At 33.9% G+C, this 16,597-nt stretch overlaps 2 protein-coding genes across 2 annotated transcripts; one reads left to right on the top strand and one right to left on the bottom strand.

Annotated features, from left to right (window-relative positions):
- Positions 1-2,369: 2,369 nt before the first annotated feature.
- On the bottom strand, positions 2,370-5,658 carry LOC134719328 (uncharacterized). Its single transcript, XM_063582338.1, has 3 exons — positions 5,431-5,658; positions 5,114-5,296; positions 2,370-2,912 (listed from the first exon to the last, which is right to left on the bottom strand). Exons 1-3 carry the CDS (start codon positions 5,648-5,650, stop codon positions 2,452-2,454), a joined length of 864 nt encoding a protein of 287 aa, XP_063438408.1. The 5' UTR covers positions 5,651-5,658; the 3' UTR covers positions 2,370-2,451.
- A 7,420-nt stretch (positions 5,659-13,078) lies between these two features.
- On the top strand, positions 13,079-14,469 carry LOC134719327 (uncharacterized). Its single transcript, XM_063582337.1, has 2 exons — positions 13,079-13,082; positions 13,973-14,469. Exons 1-2 carry the CDS (start codon positions 13,079-13,081, stop codon positions 14,467-14,469), a joined length of 501 nt encoding a protein of 166 aa, XP_063438407.1.
- Positions 14,470-16,597: the final 2,128 nt, after the last annotated feature.

Genomic DNA, 16,597 nt, shown 5'->3' with positions numbered 1-16,597 from the left:
TCAATTTCATGTCAATTTTGTTAGCAACGCCACGTACCTGCTTAGTTTCTAGTGATAATTTTTCCATCTCAGTCGAGTAGCATGATATGAAAATTATCACAAAAATAGATCACAGGAAAAATGTACAAAATAGCGATAATCGAAATTAATATATGTATAACTCGTTAATTAATAAGTCAGGAATTTCGTTACCACATATAACTTAAAACTTCTACTTAATTCTCCTTTGGATATAAATATATAGATCTTTTAGATAAACTTATTGTTAAAGATTAGCACTTCAACACTGTTATTTGATCTTTTTTTTATTGGTGTTGATATTGTTTTTGTTATTGTTTAATTAAAAGCAAACTATATATTAGTGTTATGTATATACATATGTACATTAATACAATCGGTTGTCATCTGTTTCTTGGCATGGCAGAAGGTAAAGGTTTTTTTTCCTGACTGCTTATATAAAAAGAAGATGTTGTATGAATGCCAATGCGACAACTATCCACAAGAGACCAAAATGACACAGAAATTATAGGTCACGGTATGTCTTTTACAATGAGCAAAGCCCACACCAAATAGTAAGCTATACAAGCCCAAAAATGACAACGTAAAACAATTCAAACGATAAAATTAACGGCCTAATTTATGTACAAATAATAAACGAAAAACAATATGTAACACATAAACAAACGACAATCACTGAATTACAGGTTCCTGACTTGCGACCGACACATACATACAGAATGTGGCAGGGTTAAACATGTTAGTGGAATACCAACCCTCCCCTTAATCTAGGCCAGTGATGAAACCGTACAACATCAGACGTCTTTAATTTTAATCAATTGGATGTTGAATGTGTACTGATTATTAAGTTAGCGTTATATGCAATTTTTGTTTCGATTAGTTGTTGTCAAACTAGCTGTCAGTTACTGCAAATACTCTAAGATCTGTACTTGATGTAATTTGTTTGCGCGTTTAGCGCAAATACAAAATTTCAATTTTGATATTTATGATGAGTAAATTTACAACCATTGCTGATGGAGTTAATATACTTCATATACCTATAATACGAAGACTTCTCTACCTCAGTAAAAGATTACCGTAGCTGTATTTGGCATAACATTTTGGTATTTTGGTCCTATGCTCTTCAACTTCATAATTTAGTTGGCCATTTTTATTCCATCGTCACTGAAGTCTTTTGTAGACGAAACTAGCACAAAAATAAATACAAAAAAAAGCATATAAGATAAAGCTATAGAAAGATGTGGTATGAATGCCAATGAGACAACTTTCAATCCAAGTAACAATTTATAAAAGTAGAAAAGTATATAAGATGAATGCATGTTGATTAATATTTATGAATAATGCCCTTGTACCGACGAAACATTTTAGTTAATGTTCTGACTACTTTGTAAATATTGAAAACCCCGGTTAGATAATTTTTCAGTAATACAGATATTTCTTTAGATTAAATCAAATACGTTGTTTAAAGACAAGCAAATAGAACAAGTTAAGATATCTAAACGCCATGAGGCCAGTGGAAACAGTTGGAGAACTTTTTGAAATTCGGATTTTGAATGTTTTTGGAAGAATAATTAGGGTAGTATGGGTGTCTTGCTTTTTGAATTGTAAAAAACAGAGAATCTAAGGTCCAGATTTTTTATCAAGTTTGCAGATATCTATTGTGAATTTCCTTCAAATGAACCAATTTATAAGAACATTTTTACATGTTTAGATTATATTTGGTTGTTTTTTAAATGTGTTCAGATTGTCGTTTTGAGGGGATGTAACTCTAAAACAGAGCATTTGTTGAAGGAATCTACATGCAATTTTCCTATTTTGTGTTTTAGTCGGAAAAACGTACGGTAACCCTAAATTTTCTTTTGATTTTCTCAAAACATTGTTTGAAATCTATCTTTTTCAATTTATTTTACAATTTTATCATTTTGTTTAGTTTCATATCACAACCATGACAACATGGAGTTTTTTCCTATGTAATCCATACAAAATGTGTCATCTATAACAACCTGTAGCTCGAGAAAATGCGCGGATACCAATTATCCTTTATTATGTTTTTGACCATATATCAAAGATACTACGTTTTGGCATGAGTCCCATACTACCTTAAGATAACAAATGATGGATGACACGCATGATGTGGTATTCAAATCCGTTTGACGTGCAACAACAAAAAAACGACTAGGAAGACCAATAGTACCACCGGTGTAAAGAACATCATTTTAATTTTCAAATATATTGTTAATTAAAATCAGCGTTATTCTTACTTACGATGGAAACATTATTATGCATATATTGTGATCTAAACTATAACAAACCAACAACGTCTGTTTCAACATTAATAAAAAAAATAAACATTGTGCATAAATATGTTTTAATTGTTTTGACAGATATCAGACAACACATTCATTTGCTAAAAAGCTGTTAGACGATTCTTGTTTAATATGTACTTCCTTTTCTGCCTCCATATCCAGATCCACCTCCATTTCCAGATCCGCCTCCATTTCCAGATCCGCCTCTATACCAAGATCCACCTCTATAGACATGTCCTCCACCATACATATATCCACCACTGGACCCTCCAGATCCACCTCCATTTCCAGATCCGCCTCCATACCAAGATCCACCTCCATAGACAGGTCCTCCACCATACCCATATCCACCACTGGAACCTCCGGATCCACCTCCAGATCCAGATCCACCACCGATACCAGCACCGCCGCCGACTCCAGCTCCACCACCGCCTCCTCCGTAACTACGGTTAGTTACACTGTTTGGTAACACCTTACAGCATGTAGTCCATTTCCCTGGGAATAAGGGTGTTAGTCTGCAATACTTGTCCAAAACAAATTCTCCTTTAAAACATTGTCCTTTACGACAGGTACACCATACTTGACTACCTGTAATAAACAATGACCAACATACATTGTATGTAATAACTACATGCATAATATTGGTATTGATAAACAAGGGATAAACATCAAGGAATCAACTTAGTTATATTGTATAGATATAGGAAGAATTAGGCTACGATTGATAATAATAGTTGAATAACAGTCGGTGTGTTTGTGATTTGGAATTATAGCAAAATATGTTTTCAATATACTGCAGGCAATTTGAGAATATAAAATTGAGAATGGAAAATATGAGAAATATGAAATATGAAAAATGAGAATATGTTCATTTATAAATTTTGAAATTATAGTGAAGCAAAGATTTATACCCCCTGAGGCAAAGTTGACCTTAAATAGATTTGGTTATTGTTGATGTATTTTGTTTGTCGTGTTCCTTTTCCAATGTTAAGGAACTCAAACATACATGCTCAGTTTTCATATATTTGGCTATGCAAGTTACTGAAAAAGCGGTTCGCATCAAAATATTCTTTTTTCCTGCATTTTTCTCTATCACGTTATCTATAATGCACAATTAATGTTACTACTTGTAGTAGAACACAGCAAGGAATGTCAGGATTGAACAAATGAAAGCCGGACCGTAGAAACGACTTTCTTTAAGCAATCCTGACACCCAGAGGTATTTTCTACAACAAGACAAACCTTAAAATGTGCATTAATTTTCTTATATACCGTTAAGATTTGCAAAATTTAGCATCCTAGTTTACCGACCAAACTAAAGTGGGCTATTCCTTTCTAATGCGTTCATGTTTTAATGCGCCCTACGGCTCATTTAGAATTTGAAATAACACTCACTAATAAATCTAGATATAACCGTAAAGATTATTATCCAGACACAATACACAACTGCATAAATTAAAACACAACTGAACGTGACAGATATTCAGGTTATCATTGTGTACACTCCACTCACCCATTGTGAGGTATACATGATTTTTTCAATAGAATTTAAGAATATTTTATTAGTCGACCATATGATAAAGTGAAAGGTATACATAAAGAAAGAGGGACGAAAGATACCAAAGGGACAGTCAAACTCGTAAATCTAAAATAAACTGACAACGCCATGGCTTAAAATGAAAAAGACAAACAGAAAAACAATAGTACACATGACACAACATAGAAAACTAAAGAATAAACAACACGAACCCCACCTAAAACTAGGGGTGATCTCAGGTCTTCCGGAAGGGTAAGCAGATCCTGCTCCACATGCGGCACCCGTCGTGTTGCTTATGTGATTACAAATCCGGTAAATAGTCTTATTCGGTAGGTCAAATTCATGAAAGGGAAGGGGATTGTAGTTCACAATTGGAAAGCTGAAATCATCTCTTTTGTCGTAAAGTTTTGTCTTCAACCGACCCTCATTGTCAATTTCTAGATGTAAGTCAAGATATGAAGCCGACTTAGCCGACCATATGATAAAGTGAAAGGTAAACATCAAGAAATGACACGAACAGGGACTGAAATCGTGATACATGTACATGTTAACGAAAACGAATGTCAAAATATGTAGGTAACAGTATGATTTCCTATTCAGTGTGTAAAGTCCTGAATATGCATGACATATTTGCCACTGAACGTTGAGCAACCATTAACCAATTAACCTTTTTAGGCTAAATCTAAAAGATTTTTAAAATCTTACAAAGGAATGTGTTATATCTGGCTTTATTTGAAAGTGTTGTGAAAATTTTACATTACAATTCATCTAACATGATATATGACAATGTCTTTGTATTGTAGCAATAAATTAACAAAACTTCACATCATTTGTTTCTTAAATTAAAATGCGGGCAATGACGATATTTTTACACCAATCATATATTGAACTTTAAAGATAAATTCCCAAATTTGCAACAAAAGACTATCAGACGAATATGATTTTGAAGTAAATTATCGTTTGCATTTTTATCAAGGAAAATAATGGCCTCAACTAGGTCGTTATATTATGCTTTGGAGCATATTTATTTGATGTTTTAATCCATAAATATGTTCTCGAGAGCGTTCAATATAGCTAGCTCAATAAATGCATTACTATTATACAAATTATACACTCGCTGTACTTAATCAATTGTCGGTAACATTGCTTCTTTCGAACTTTATCATGTTGATTGAGTGTGCTTTATAGTTATACATTTTGACATTCATACATACTGGTAATACATAATTAAAATACTGTAACAGTGTCTTACCTTTCTTTCCTCCACCTCCTCCTCCTCCGCCTCCTCCTCCGCCCCCTCCGCCTCCTCCGCCTCCTCCGCCTCCTCCGCCTAATAACAATAGTCCACCTCCACCACTAATGCCGGATCCGAATCCTCCGCCGCCACCGCCGCCATACCCAACACTATAACCTCCGCCGCTTCCACCACCATATCCTTGAAAATGAAAATTAAAATAAGGATACAGCAACAAACTTTGGTATAATCTCAAACAGTATGAAATAGACACAAATCAAAGAAGAAGTGACTTTATCATAGTTTAAAACTAAAATACAGTAACATTAACTTACCTCCTTTTCCCCAACCACCTCCTCCCCCTCCTTCTGCTCCTCCCAATCCTCCGCCTACTAATAATAGTCCTCCACTGCCGCTAGATCCCAATCCTCCGCCACCACCGCCGCCGCCACCACCACCAACACCGCCATACCATCCGCCGCCTCCACCACCATATGGGCCATGACAAAATGCAGATCCGACAACACTTAACAGCAGTAAAGTTATAATAGCCATGATGACTGAGGTTTAACAATTTTAACTGTGTTGACACAACTGTTTAGATCTGTATTTGTACCATTTGATGTAACCACAACTTCTTTGATCAGGATTGATAATAATAAAGCAATTTAACTTGATTGATTATAAGTGAATCGACATGAGTTTTTACAACAACCAATGATATTATTATGTCATTCTTGGCTTTGAAGTTACCTTTCTTTAATCAGTAATGGGAACATTTTCTTTTTTAGTTGAGGAAAATTTGATTTTTTGAAATTTATTAAGGGTATATTCTTTTGATGTTTCAGTATCATTTAGTCTCATTGAAATCTCATTCAGAAATTATTTCAAAATAAAGTTGAGAATGGAAATGAGGAAAAGGAAAGAGAAAACCACCCGACCATGGAAAGACAACAGCAGAAAGTCACCAACAGGTCTTCAATGTAGCGAGAAATTCCCTCACCCGGGTAAAAATAATACAAAACTAAAAAAGGCCAGAGGCTCCTGACTTGGGACAGACACAAATATACGGCGGGGTTAAACATGTTTATGAGACCCTAACCCTCCCTTATACCTCTAACCAATGGAGAAAAGTAAACGCATATCAATACGCACATTAAAATTCAGTTCAAGAGAAGTCCGTGTGTGATGTCAGAAGATATACCCAAAGAAAATAAACAAAATGACAATAATACATAAATACAACAGACTACTAGCAGTTAACTGATATGCCAGCTCCAGTCTCCAACTAAACTGATTGAAAGATTTCACCATATGAATATCAGTCACAATCCTTCCCGTTGGGGGTTTAGTATCATAATATTATAACATATGAGAAGAACATAACTCATGTCATGAGAATGGCAAAAACAAAACATAAGTCAAAAGTGGAGAATAGCATTGAATTTGATAAAAATTATAATCAAACTTTTTTTCTGAAAAAATTGTGTATTTCCAATATGTAGTCTTAAGCCCAAGTTTTTAGAAAATGAGTAAGGGTTACAAAAAATGATTTTACCAGAAACATGTACATCTCATATAATAACTGTATCTTTAATCATTGATAACAAAGAAGTTGAAATAATATGCATTTTGTTCTTTCAACTGACAAAAAGCACAAATTTACAAAATTGACAACATGATAAATTTGACACGAAAAAGCATAAAAAATGCTTAAAACTTCCTTTATTCAGATGGGTCCACTTCATTTTCATTGAGAGTATGAACAAAAGTTTAATTGTGGAACTGTGATTTTTTTACGATAATAACCTCAAAATGGGGGAAAATGATAAAACATGTGAAAATCATCACGATAGTGTACTTTTAGAGTGCTGTAGCAGTAAAAGAAATGCACCACCTTCTTCCTCTTTTCTGTAACTTCCTCCTACTAATGAGGAGCATATTCTTTACGGATTTAGAACACCAAATGAATTTTTTCTTCGCCTATTTTTTTATTACATTCATATCAACCCCAAATAATCAAATAACAAAAAAAAACAGTCACTTCTGATAGAAACTTCAAAAAGTCCCCAGCCACCTTAAGGGAAGTACTATAATCAGTATACCTGATTAAAAAGTGGACTGATTTTCTTTGTAAATTTAATTGACCGATTTTTTTCTTGAAGGAACCCTGACTCATGAGAAACCATAAGATACTAAACGATTGCACGTAGCAATACAATATTCGATCAAGGTGAATACCATTTATCAGCTCAGGGACACACTTTTTTCTATAACAAAATAAAAATAAGGAAATGAAACTACATGACAATCCGTCACATAGAGATTGTTGATCGTCACTTTATTATTTGTCTTCTAATCTTCTTGCTGATAAAAATGCATGATTGATGTTTTAGAAAGCATTAATTAATTGTTGTGTATAGGTTTGGTAAATTTTATGAGGCGTTGCCTGGTCATTTTCGACATATAAGTTTTATTGTGTCTCTGATATTATTCTCAAATCTTTTACAACAAAATAGCAAAATGCTCTTTATTTCAAAATGTTTAATCTCTGTTCCATCAAAAACAAAAACGAAGACAATAAAATTGGCATTCTTAAAATCGGAATACATGAATTAAAATGAATTGTTATCATCTATAAAGCGTAGTTCCATTTTACTTGCACTTGTTTTCATCCCTTTTGAGCAAGCACTGGAAGTGGTCACTGTGGAAATAATATAAATTAATTGAAAGATTTTTTACGGAGTTTGTTATATTTAAATAAATTGATAATTTCATGTAAAAAGTAAAATCACAAAAATACTGAACTCTTAAGAAACTTCAAAACGGAAATCACCTGATTACATGACAAAATTAAATGATATAATACATCAAACGAATGGACAATAATTGTCATATTCCTGACTTGATACAGGCATTTTCAAATGTAGAAAATGGTGGATTGGATTGAACCGGGTTTTATGAGATTATAGCGCTAAACCTTGCACTTGTATGATAGTCGCGTTATATTTACAACGATGCGTGAACAAAACAGATCTTATAGGTATAAATTGTCTAAATATGGGTACAGCAGTTCTCACAGTGTCACAATCTCAAAACAAACAACTATTTAAGTAACACAAACAGCATCTTTCAAATTTAACAACCACAATAATAGCTTACTTAAATGAGTAATTTAAATTAACTCATAAAGGTATGATATATTTGAAGTCTTCCCGGGTTTGACGTCAGAAAATGTCAAAGTCATACAGGAATAAATACAAAATGATTTTGTCGTTCAAAATATTGCCAAAATTTCATTTTACATGGGGAATGTTGGTATACAGGGTTTTGAATTTTGTAGAACCCGCATATGGTTAATACCACTACGCGAGTAAAATAATTTTGTAGTTCAAAATATTTTCCAAATTATACTAGAACAATAACATGATAGCTGTATCTTTAAAAGTACAGAGTAACGTCACTTGTTCCCAAAAAAACACAAAAAGTCACATGAACAAATCACATCAGCAAAAATGAAAGGTAATACAAACACATTGATCGGATGTATTAGTACCGAGCCACGTCAAATTCGTATCACAGAAAACATACCAAACAAAATTAAATATATATTGTTTCTGCAATCTAACATCCCACTTTTATCGATAGCAATACAATTAAGAATGCACACTATTGAGAAACCGAAAATTTCTAGAATTAAACTTTTTTCTTAACCTGAATTTTTTTGGGGTTGATATGAATGTAATAAAAAAATTGGCGAAGAAAAAAATCATTTGGTGTTCTAAATCCGTAAAGAATATGCTCCTCATTAGTAGGAGGAAGTTACAGAAAAGAGGAAGAAGGTGGTGCATTTCTTTTACTGCTACAGCACTCTAAAAGTACACTATTGTGATGATTTTCACATGTTTTATCATTTTCCCCATTTTGAGGCTATTATCGTAAAAAAATCACAGTTCCACAATTAAACTTTTGTTCATACTCTCAATGAAAATGAAGTGGACCCATCTGAATAAAGGAAGTTTTAAGCATTTTTTATGCTTTTTCGTGTCAAATTTATCATGTTGTCAATTTTGTAAATTTGTGCTTTTTGTCAGTTGAAAGAACAAAATGCATATTATTTCAACTTCTTTGTTATCAATGATTAAAGATAAAGTTATTATATGAGATGTACATGTTTCTGGTAAAATCATTTTTTGTAACCCTTACTCATTTTCTAAAAACTTGGGCTAAAGACTACATATTGGAAATACACATTTTTTTCAGAAACAAAGTTTGATTATATCAGATTATTACATGGCATTTTTCATATCGCATGTATTATCAGCCCGAGGTTCAATATCAGCCCAAGAGCCGCATGGCTCGAGGGCTGATATTGACCGAGGGCTGATAATACATGCGATATGAAAAATGACATGTTATGATCTTTTTATCATATGCTTCAACGATGGAGAAAAATCACAGATCGATATATTGATCCTTTTACGTGGTTCCCAGATAGATGTTCAAAGAGTGAAAAGTTCACGGACGTCGGACCCGAAATTTAGAACATTCAATATGTTATCTTTTTATCATATGCCTCAACAGAGAAGAAAAACATTAAAATGTTGACGAAACCACAAAAAAAAATCAAAAATATACATAATAAACACTGTTTGGAAAAGAAACTTTTTTGTAAAGTAACTTTCTAAATTATGTTTGAAACTTTTAAAAAATGCATTTTTTTTTATAATTTGATTTTTTTTTTTTGCTTTTGTTTTTTTTAATTATTTTACAAAATATACTTTTCAGTATGCAAATAGTTGTTTTGTACACTACTTTGTAATTTTTTGCAGTGAAAACGTAGCATTGAGTTGTATTTTCCGGAATTTGCCGAGTTTTACCGGAATGCCATGCGATAACGTTACGGAAAGGCATGTGATAACACTTGAAGCATGTGATAAACTTTTCATATCAGCCCGCTAAGCACCAATTCCAAAAATATGGAATTCACGTTAATGTAATGCTATTATCATACAGTAAAAATCATATGTTATTTAGTCTAAGTATATGATAATTATTTTTATCAAATTCAATGCTATTCTCCACTTTTGACTTATGTTTTGTTTTTGCCATTCTCATGACATGAGTTATGTTCTTCTCATATGTTATAATATTATGATACTAAACCCCCAACGGGAAGGATTGTGACTGATATTCATATGGTGAAATCTTTCAATCAGTTTAGTTGGAGACTGGAGCTGGCATATCAGTTAACTGCTAGTAGTCTGTTGTATTTATGTATTATTGTCATTTTGTTTATTTTCTTTGGGTACATCTTCTGACATCACACACGGACTTCTCTTGAACTGAATTTTAATGTGCGTATTGATATGCGTTTACTTTTCTACATTGGCTAGAGGTATAAGGGAGGGTTAGGGTCTCATAAACATGTTTAACCCCGCCGTATGTATGTGTCTGTCCCAAGTCAGGAGCCTCTGGCCTTTTTAAGTTTTGTATTATTTTTACCCGGGTGAGGGAATTTCTCGCTACATTGAAGACCTGTTGGTGACTTTCTGCTGTTGTCTTTCCATGGTCGGGTGGTTGTCTCTTTCTTTTTCCTCATTTCCATTCTCAACTTTATTTTGAAATAATTTCTGAATGAGATTTCAATGAGACTAAATGATACTGAAACATCAAAAGAATATACCCTTAATAACTTTCAAAATATCAAATTTTCCTCAACTAAAAAAGAAAATGTTCCCATTACTGATTAAAGAAAGGTAACTTCAAAGCCAAGAATGACATAATAATATCATTGGTTGTTGTAAAAACTCATGTCGAATCACTTATAATCAATCAAGTTAAATTGCTTTATTATTATCAATCCTGATCAAAGAAGTTGTGGTTACATCAAATGGTATAAATACAGATCTAAACAGTTGTGTCAACACAGTTAAAATTGTCAAACCTCAGTCATCATGGCTATTATAACTTTACTGCTGTTAAGTGTTGTCGGATCTGCATTTTGTCATGGCCCATATGGGGGTGGAGGCGGCGGATGGTATGGCGGTGGTGGTGGTGGCGGCGGCGGCGGCGGTGGCGGAGGATTGGGAGGAGCAGGAGGAGGGGCAGGAGGTGGTTGGGGAAAAGGAGGTAAATTAATGTTACTGTATTTTAGTTTTAAACTATGATAACGTCACTTCTTCTTTGATTTGTGTCTATTTCATGCTGTTTGAGATTATACCAAAGTTAATTGCTGTATCCTTATTTTAATTTTTATTTTCAAGGATATGGTGGTGGAAGCGGCGGAGGTTATAGTGTTGGGTATGGCGGCGGTGGCGGCGGAGGATTCGGATCCGGCATTAGTGGTGGAGGTGGACTATTGTTATTAGGCGGAGGAGGCGGAGGAGGTGGAGGAGGCGGAGGAGGCGGAGGGGGCGGAGGAGGAGGTGGAGGAAAGAAAGGTAAGCCAATGCTACAGTATTTTAATTATGTATAACCAATACGTATGAATGTCAAACTGTATAACTATAAAGCACACTCAATCAACATGATAAAGTTCGAGAGAAGCAATGTTACCGACAATTGATTAAGTACAGCGAGTGTATAATTTGTATAATAGTAATGCATTTATTGAGGTAGCTATATTGAGCGCTCTCGAGAACATATTTATGGATTAAAACATCGAATAAATATGCTCCAAAGCATAATATAACGACCTATTTGAGGCCATTATTTTCCTTGATAAAAATGCAAACGATAACATACTTCAAAATCATATTCGTCTGATAGTCTTTTGTTGCAAATTTGGGAATTTATCTTTAAAGTTCAATATATGATTGGTGTGAAAATATCGTCATTGCCCGCATTTTAATTCAAGAAACAAATGATGTGAAGTTTTGTTAATTTATTGCTACAATACAAAGACATTGTCATATATCATGTTAGATGAATTGTAATGTAAAATTTTCACAACACTTTCAAATAAAGCCAGATATAACAAATTCCTTTGAAAGATTTTAAATATCTTTTAGATTTAGCCTAAAAAGGTTAATTGGTTAATGGTTGCTCAACGTTCAGTGGCAAATATGTCATGCATATTCAGGACTATACACACTGAATAGGAAATCATACTGTTACCTACATATTTTGACATTCGATTTCGTTAACATGTACATGTATCACGATTTCAGTCCCTCTTCGTGTCATTTCTTTATGTATACCTTTCACTTTATCATATGGTCGGCTAAGTCGGCTTCATATCTTGACTTACATCTAGAAATTGACAATGAGGTTCGGTTGAAGACAAAAATTTACGACAAAAGAGATGATTTCAGCTTTCCAATTGTGAACTTTCCATTTCTAAGTAGCAACATTCCAGCAGCACCTGCATACGGGGTATATATCTCCCAATTGATACGATATTCCCGTGCTTGCATTTCCTATCATGATTTTCTTGATAGAGGGTTATTGCTCACAAGGAAGCTATTAAACCAAGAGTTTCAAATGGTGAAGTTGAAATCATCCCTTCGTAAATTTTACGGACGCCATCACGAGTTGGTTGACCGTTATGGAATAACCGTTTCACAAATTATATCGGATATGTTCCTTACGTCGTAACTACAATCCCCTTCCCTTTCATGAATTTGACCTACCGAATTAGACTATTTACCGGATTTGTAATCACATAAGCAACACGACGGGTGCCGCATGTGGAGCAGGATCTGCTTACCCTTCCGGAAGACCTGCGATCACCCCTAGTTTTTAGTGGGGTTCGTGTTGTTTATTCTTTAGTTTTCTATGTTGTGTCATGTGTACTATTGTTTTTCTGTTTGTCTTTTTCATTTTTAGCCATGGCGTTGTCAGTTTGTTTTAGATTTACGAGTTTGACTGTCCCTTTGGTATCTTTCGTCCCTCTTTCTTTATGTATACCTTTCACTTTATCATATGGTCGACTAATAAAATATTCTTAAATTCTATTGAAAAAATCATGTATACCTCACAATGGGTGAGTGGAGTGTACACAATGATAACCTGAATATCTGTCACGTTCAGTTGTGTTTTAATTTATGCAGTTGCAGTAATATGTGTATTGTGTCTGGATAATAATCTTTACGGTTATATCTAGATTTATAAGTGAGTGTTATTCCAAATTCTAAATGAGCCGTAGGGCGCATTAAAACATGAACGCATTAGAAAGGAATAGCCCACTTTAGTTTGGTCGGTAAACTAGGATGCTAAATTTTGCAAATCCTCACGGTATATAAGAAAATTAATGCACATTTCGAGGTTTTCCTTGTCGTAGAACATACATCTGGGTGTCAAGATTGCTTAAAGAAAGTCGTTCCTACGCGTACGGTCCGGCTATCATTTGTTCAATCCTGACATCCCTTGCTGTGTTCCTCTACAAGTAGTACCATTAATTGTGCATTATAGATAACGTGATAGAGAAAAATGCAGGAAAAAAAGAATATTTTCATGCGAACCGCTTTTTCAGTAACTTGCATAGCCAAATATATGAAAACTGAGCATGTATGTTTGAGTTCCTTAACATTGGAAAAGGAACACGACAAACAAAATACATCAACAATAACCAAATCTATTTAAGGTCAACTTTGCCTCAGGGGGTATAAATCTTTTTTTCGCTATAATTTCAAAATTTATAAATGAACATATTCTCAAATTGCCTGAAGTATATTGAAAATATATTTTGCTATAATTCCAAATCACAAACACACCGACTGTTATTCAACTATTATTATCAATCGTAGCCTAATTCTTCCTATATCTATACAATATAACTAAGTTGATTCCTTGATGTTTATCCCTTGTTTATCAATACCAATATTATGCATGTAGTTATTACATACAATGTATGTTGGTCATTGTTTATTACAGGTAGTCAAGTATGGTGTACCTGTCGTAAAGGACAATGTCTTAAAGGAGAATTTGTTTTGGACAAGTATTGCAGACTAACACCCTTATTCCCAGGGAAATGGACTACATGCTGTAAGGTGTTACCAAACAGTGTAACTAACCGTAGTTACGGAGGAGGCGGTGGTGGAGCTGGATTCGGCGGCGGTGCTGGTATCGGTGGTGGAGCTGATTTTGGTGGCGGTGCTGTTATCGTAGTTGGATCTGGATCTGGAGGTGGATCCGGAGGTTCCAGTGGTGGATATATGTATGGTGGTGGACCTGTCTATGGAGGTGGATCTTGGTATGGAGGCGGATCTGGAAATGGAGGTGGATCTGGAGGGTCCAGTGGTGGATATGGGTATGGTGGAGGACCTGTCTATGGAGGTGGATCTTGGTATGGAGGCGGATCTGGAAATGGAGGCGGATCTGGAAATGGAGGTGGATCTGGATATGAAGGCAGAAAAGGAAGTACATATTAAACAAGAATCGTCTAACAGCTTTTTAGCAAATGAATGTGTTATCTGATATCTGTAAAAACAATTAAAACATATTCATGCACAATGTTTATTTTTTTTATTAATGTTGAAACAGACGTTGTTGGTTTGTTATAGTTTAGATCACAATATATGCATAATAATGTTTCCATCGTAAGTAAGAATAACGCTGATTTTAATTAACAATATATTTGAAAATTAAAATGATGTTCTTTACACCGGTGGTACTATTGGTCTTCCTAGTCGTTTTTTTGTTGTTGCACGTCAAACGGATTTGAATACCACATCATGCGTGTCATCCATCATTTGTTATCTTAAGGTAGTATGGGACTCATGCCAAAACGTAGTATCTTTGATATATGGTCAAAAACATAATAAAGGATAATTGGTATCCGCGCATTTTCTCGAGCTACAGGTTGTTATAGATGACACATTTTGTATGGATTACATAGGAAAAAACTCCATGTTGTCATGGTTGTGATATGAAACTAAACAAAATGATAAAATTGTAAAATAAATTGAAAAAGATAGATTTCAAACAATGTTTTGAGAAAATCAAAAGAAAATTTAGGGTTACCGTACGTTTTTCCGCCTAAAACACAAAATAGGAAATTTGCATGTAGATTCCTTCAACAAATGCTCTGTTTTAGAGTTACATCCCCTTAAAAAGGCAATCTGAACACATTTAAAAAAACAACCAAATATAATCTAAACATGTAAAAATGTTCTTATAAATTGGTTCATTTGAAGGAAATTCACAATAGATATCTGCAAACTTGATAGAAAATCTGGACCTTAGATTCTCTGTTTTTTACAATTCAAAAAGCAAGACACCCATACTACCCTAATTATTCTTCCAAAAACATTCAAAATCCGAATTTCAAAAAGTCCTCCAACTGTTTCCACTGTCCTCATCTTATGGCGTTTAGATATCTTAACTTGTTCTATTTGCTTGTCTTTTAACAACGTATTTGATTTAATCGAAAGAAATATCTGTATAACTAAAAAATTATCTAACCGGGGTTTTCAATATTTACAAAGTAGTCAGAACATTTACTAAAATGTTTCTTCGGTACAAGGGCATTATTCATAAATATAAATCAACATGCATTCATCTTATATACTTTTCTACTTTTATAAATTGTTACTTGGATTGAAAGTTGTGTCATTGGCATTCATACCACATCTTCCTATAGCTTTATCTTATATGCTTTTTTTATTGTTGTTTGGATAAAGAGTTGTCTCATTGGCACTCACACCACATCTTCCTATATCTATCAGTTATATAACATCAAATATGTTATTGTAATATTCTACACAAACCACAACAAAATCACAGAGTGGACGTGGCCGGAAATTTGAATATTCCAACAACAAAAATACATCAAGTACAGATCTTAGAGTATTTGCAGTAACTGACAGCTAGTTTGACAACAACTAATCGAAATAAAAATTGCATATAACGCTAACTTAATAATCAGTACACATTCAACATCCAATTGATTAAAATTAAAGACGTCTGATGTTGTACGGGTTCATCACTGGCCTAGATTAAGGGGAGGGTTGGTATTCCACTAACATGTTTAACCCTGCCACATTCTGTATGTATGTGTCGGTCGCAAGTCAGGGACCTGTAATTCAGTGATTGTCGTTTGTTTATGTGTTACATATTGTTTATTATTTGTACATAAATTAGGCCGTTAATTTTATCGTTTGAATTGTTTTACGTTGTCATTTTGGAGCTTGTATATCTAACTATTCGGTGTGGGCTTTGATCATTGTAAAAGACATACCGTGACCTATAACTTCTGTGTCATTTTGGTCTCTTGTGGGGAGTTGTCGCATTGGCATTCATACAACATCTTCTTTTTATATAAGCAGTCAGGAAAAAAAACCTTTACCTTCTGCCATGCCAAGAAACAGATGACAACCGATTGTATTAATGTACATATGTATATACATAACACTAATATATAGTTTGCTTTTAATTAAACAATAACAAAAAAAATATCAACACCAATAAAAAAAGATCAAATAACAGCGTTGAAGTGGTAATCTTTAACAATAAGTTTATCTAAAGGATCGATAGGTTTACCAGGATCATTTTAAAATA

This window comes from Mytilus trossulus, chromosome 5, assembly GCF_036588685.1.
Source record: "Mytilus trossulus isolate FHL-02 chromosome 5, PNRI_Mtr1.1.1.hap1, whole genome shotgun sequence".
Taxonomy (NCBI): Eukaryota; Metazoa; Mollusca; class Bivalvia; order Mytilida; family Mytilidae; genus Mytilus; species Mytilus trossulus.
The sequence above is the reverse complement of the archived record's forward strand: the minus strand, read 5'-3'. Positions and strand labels throughout refer to the sequence as shown.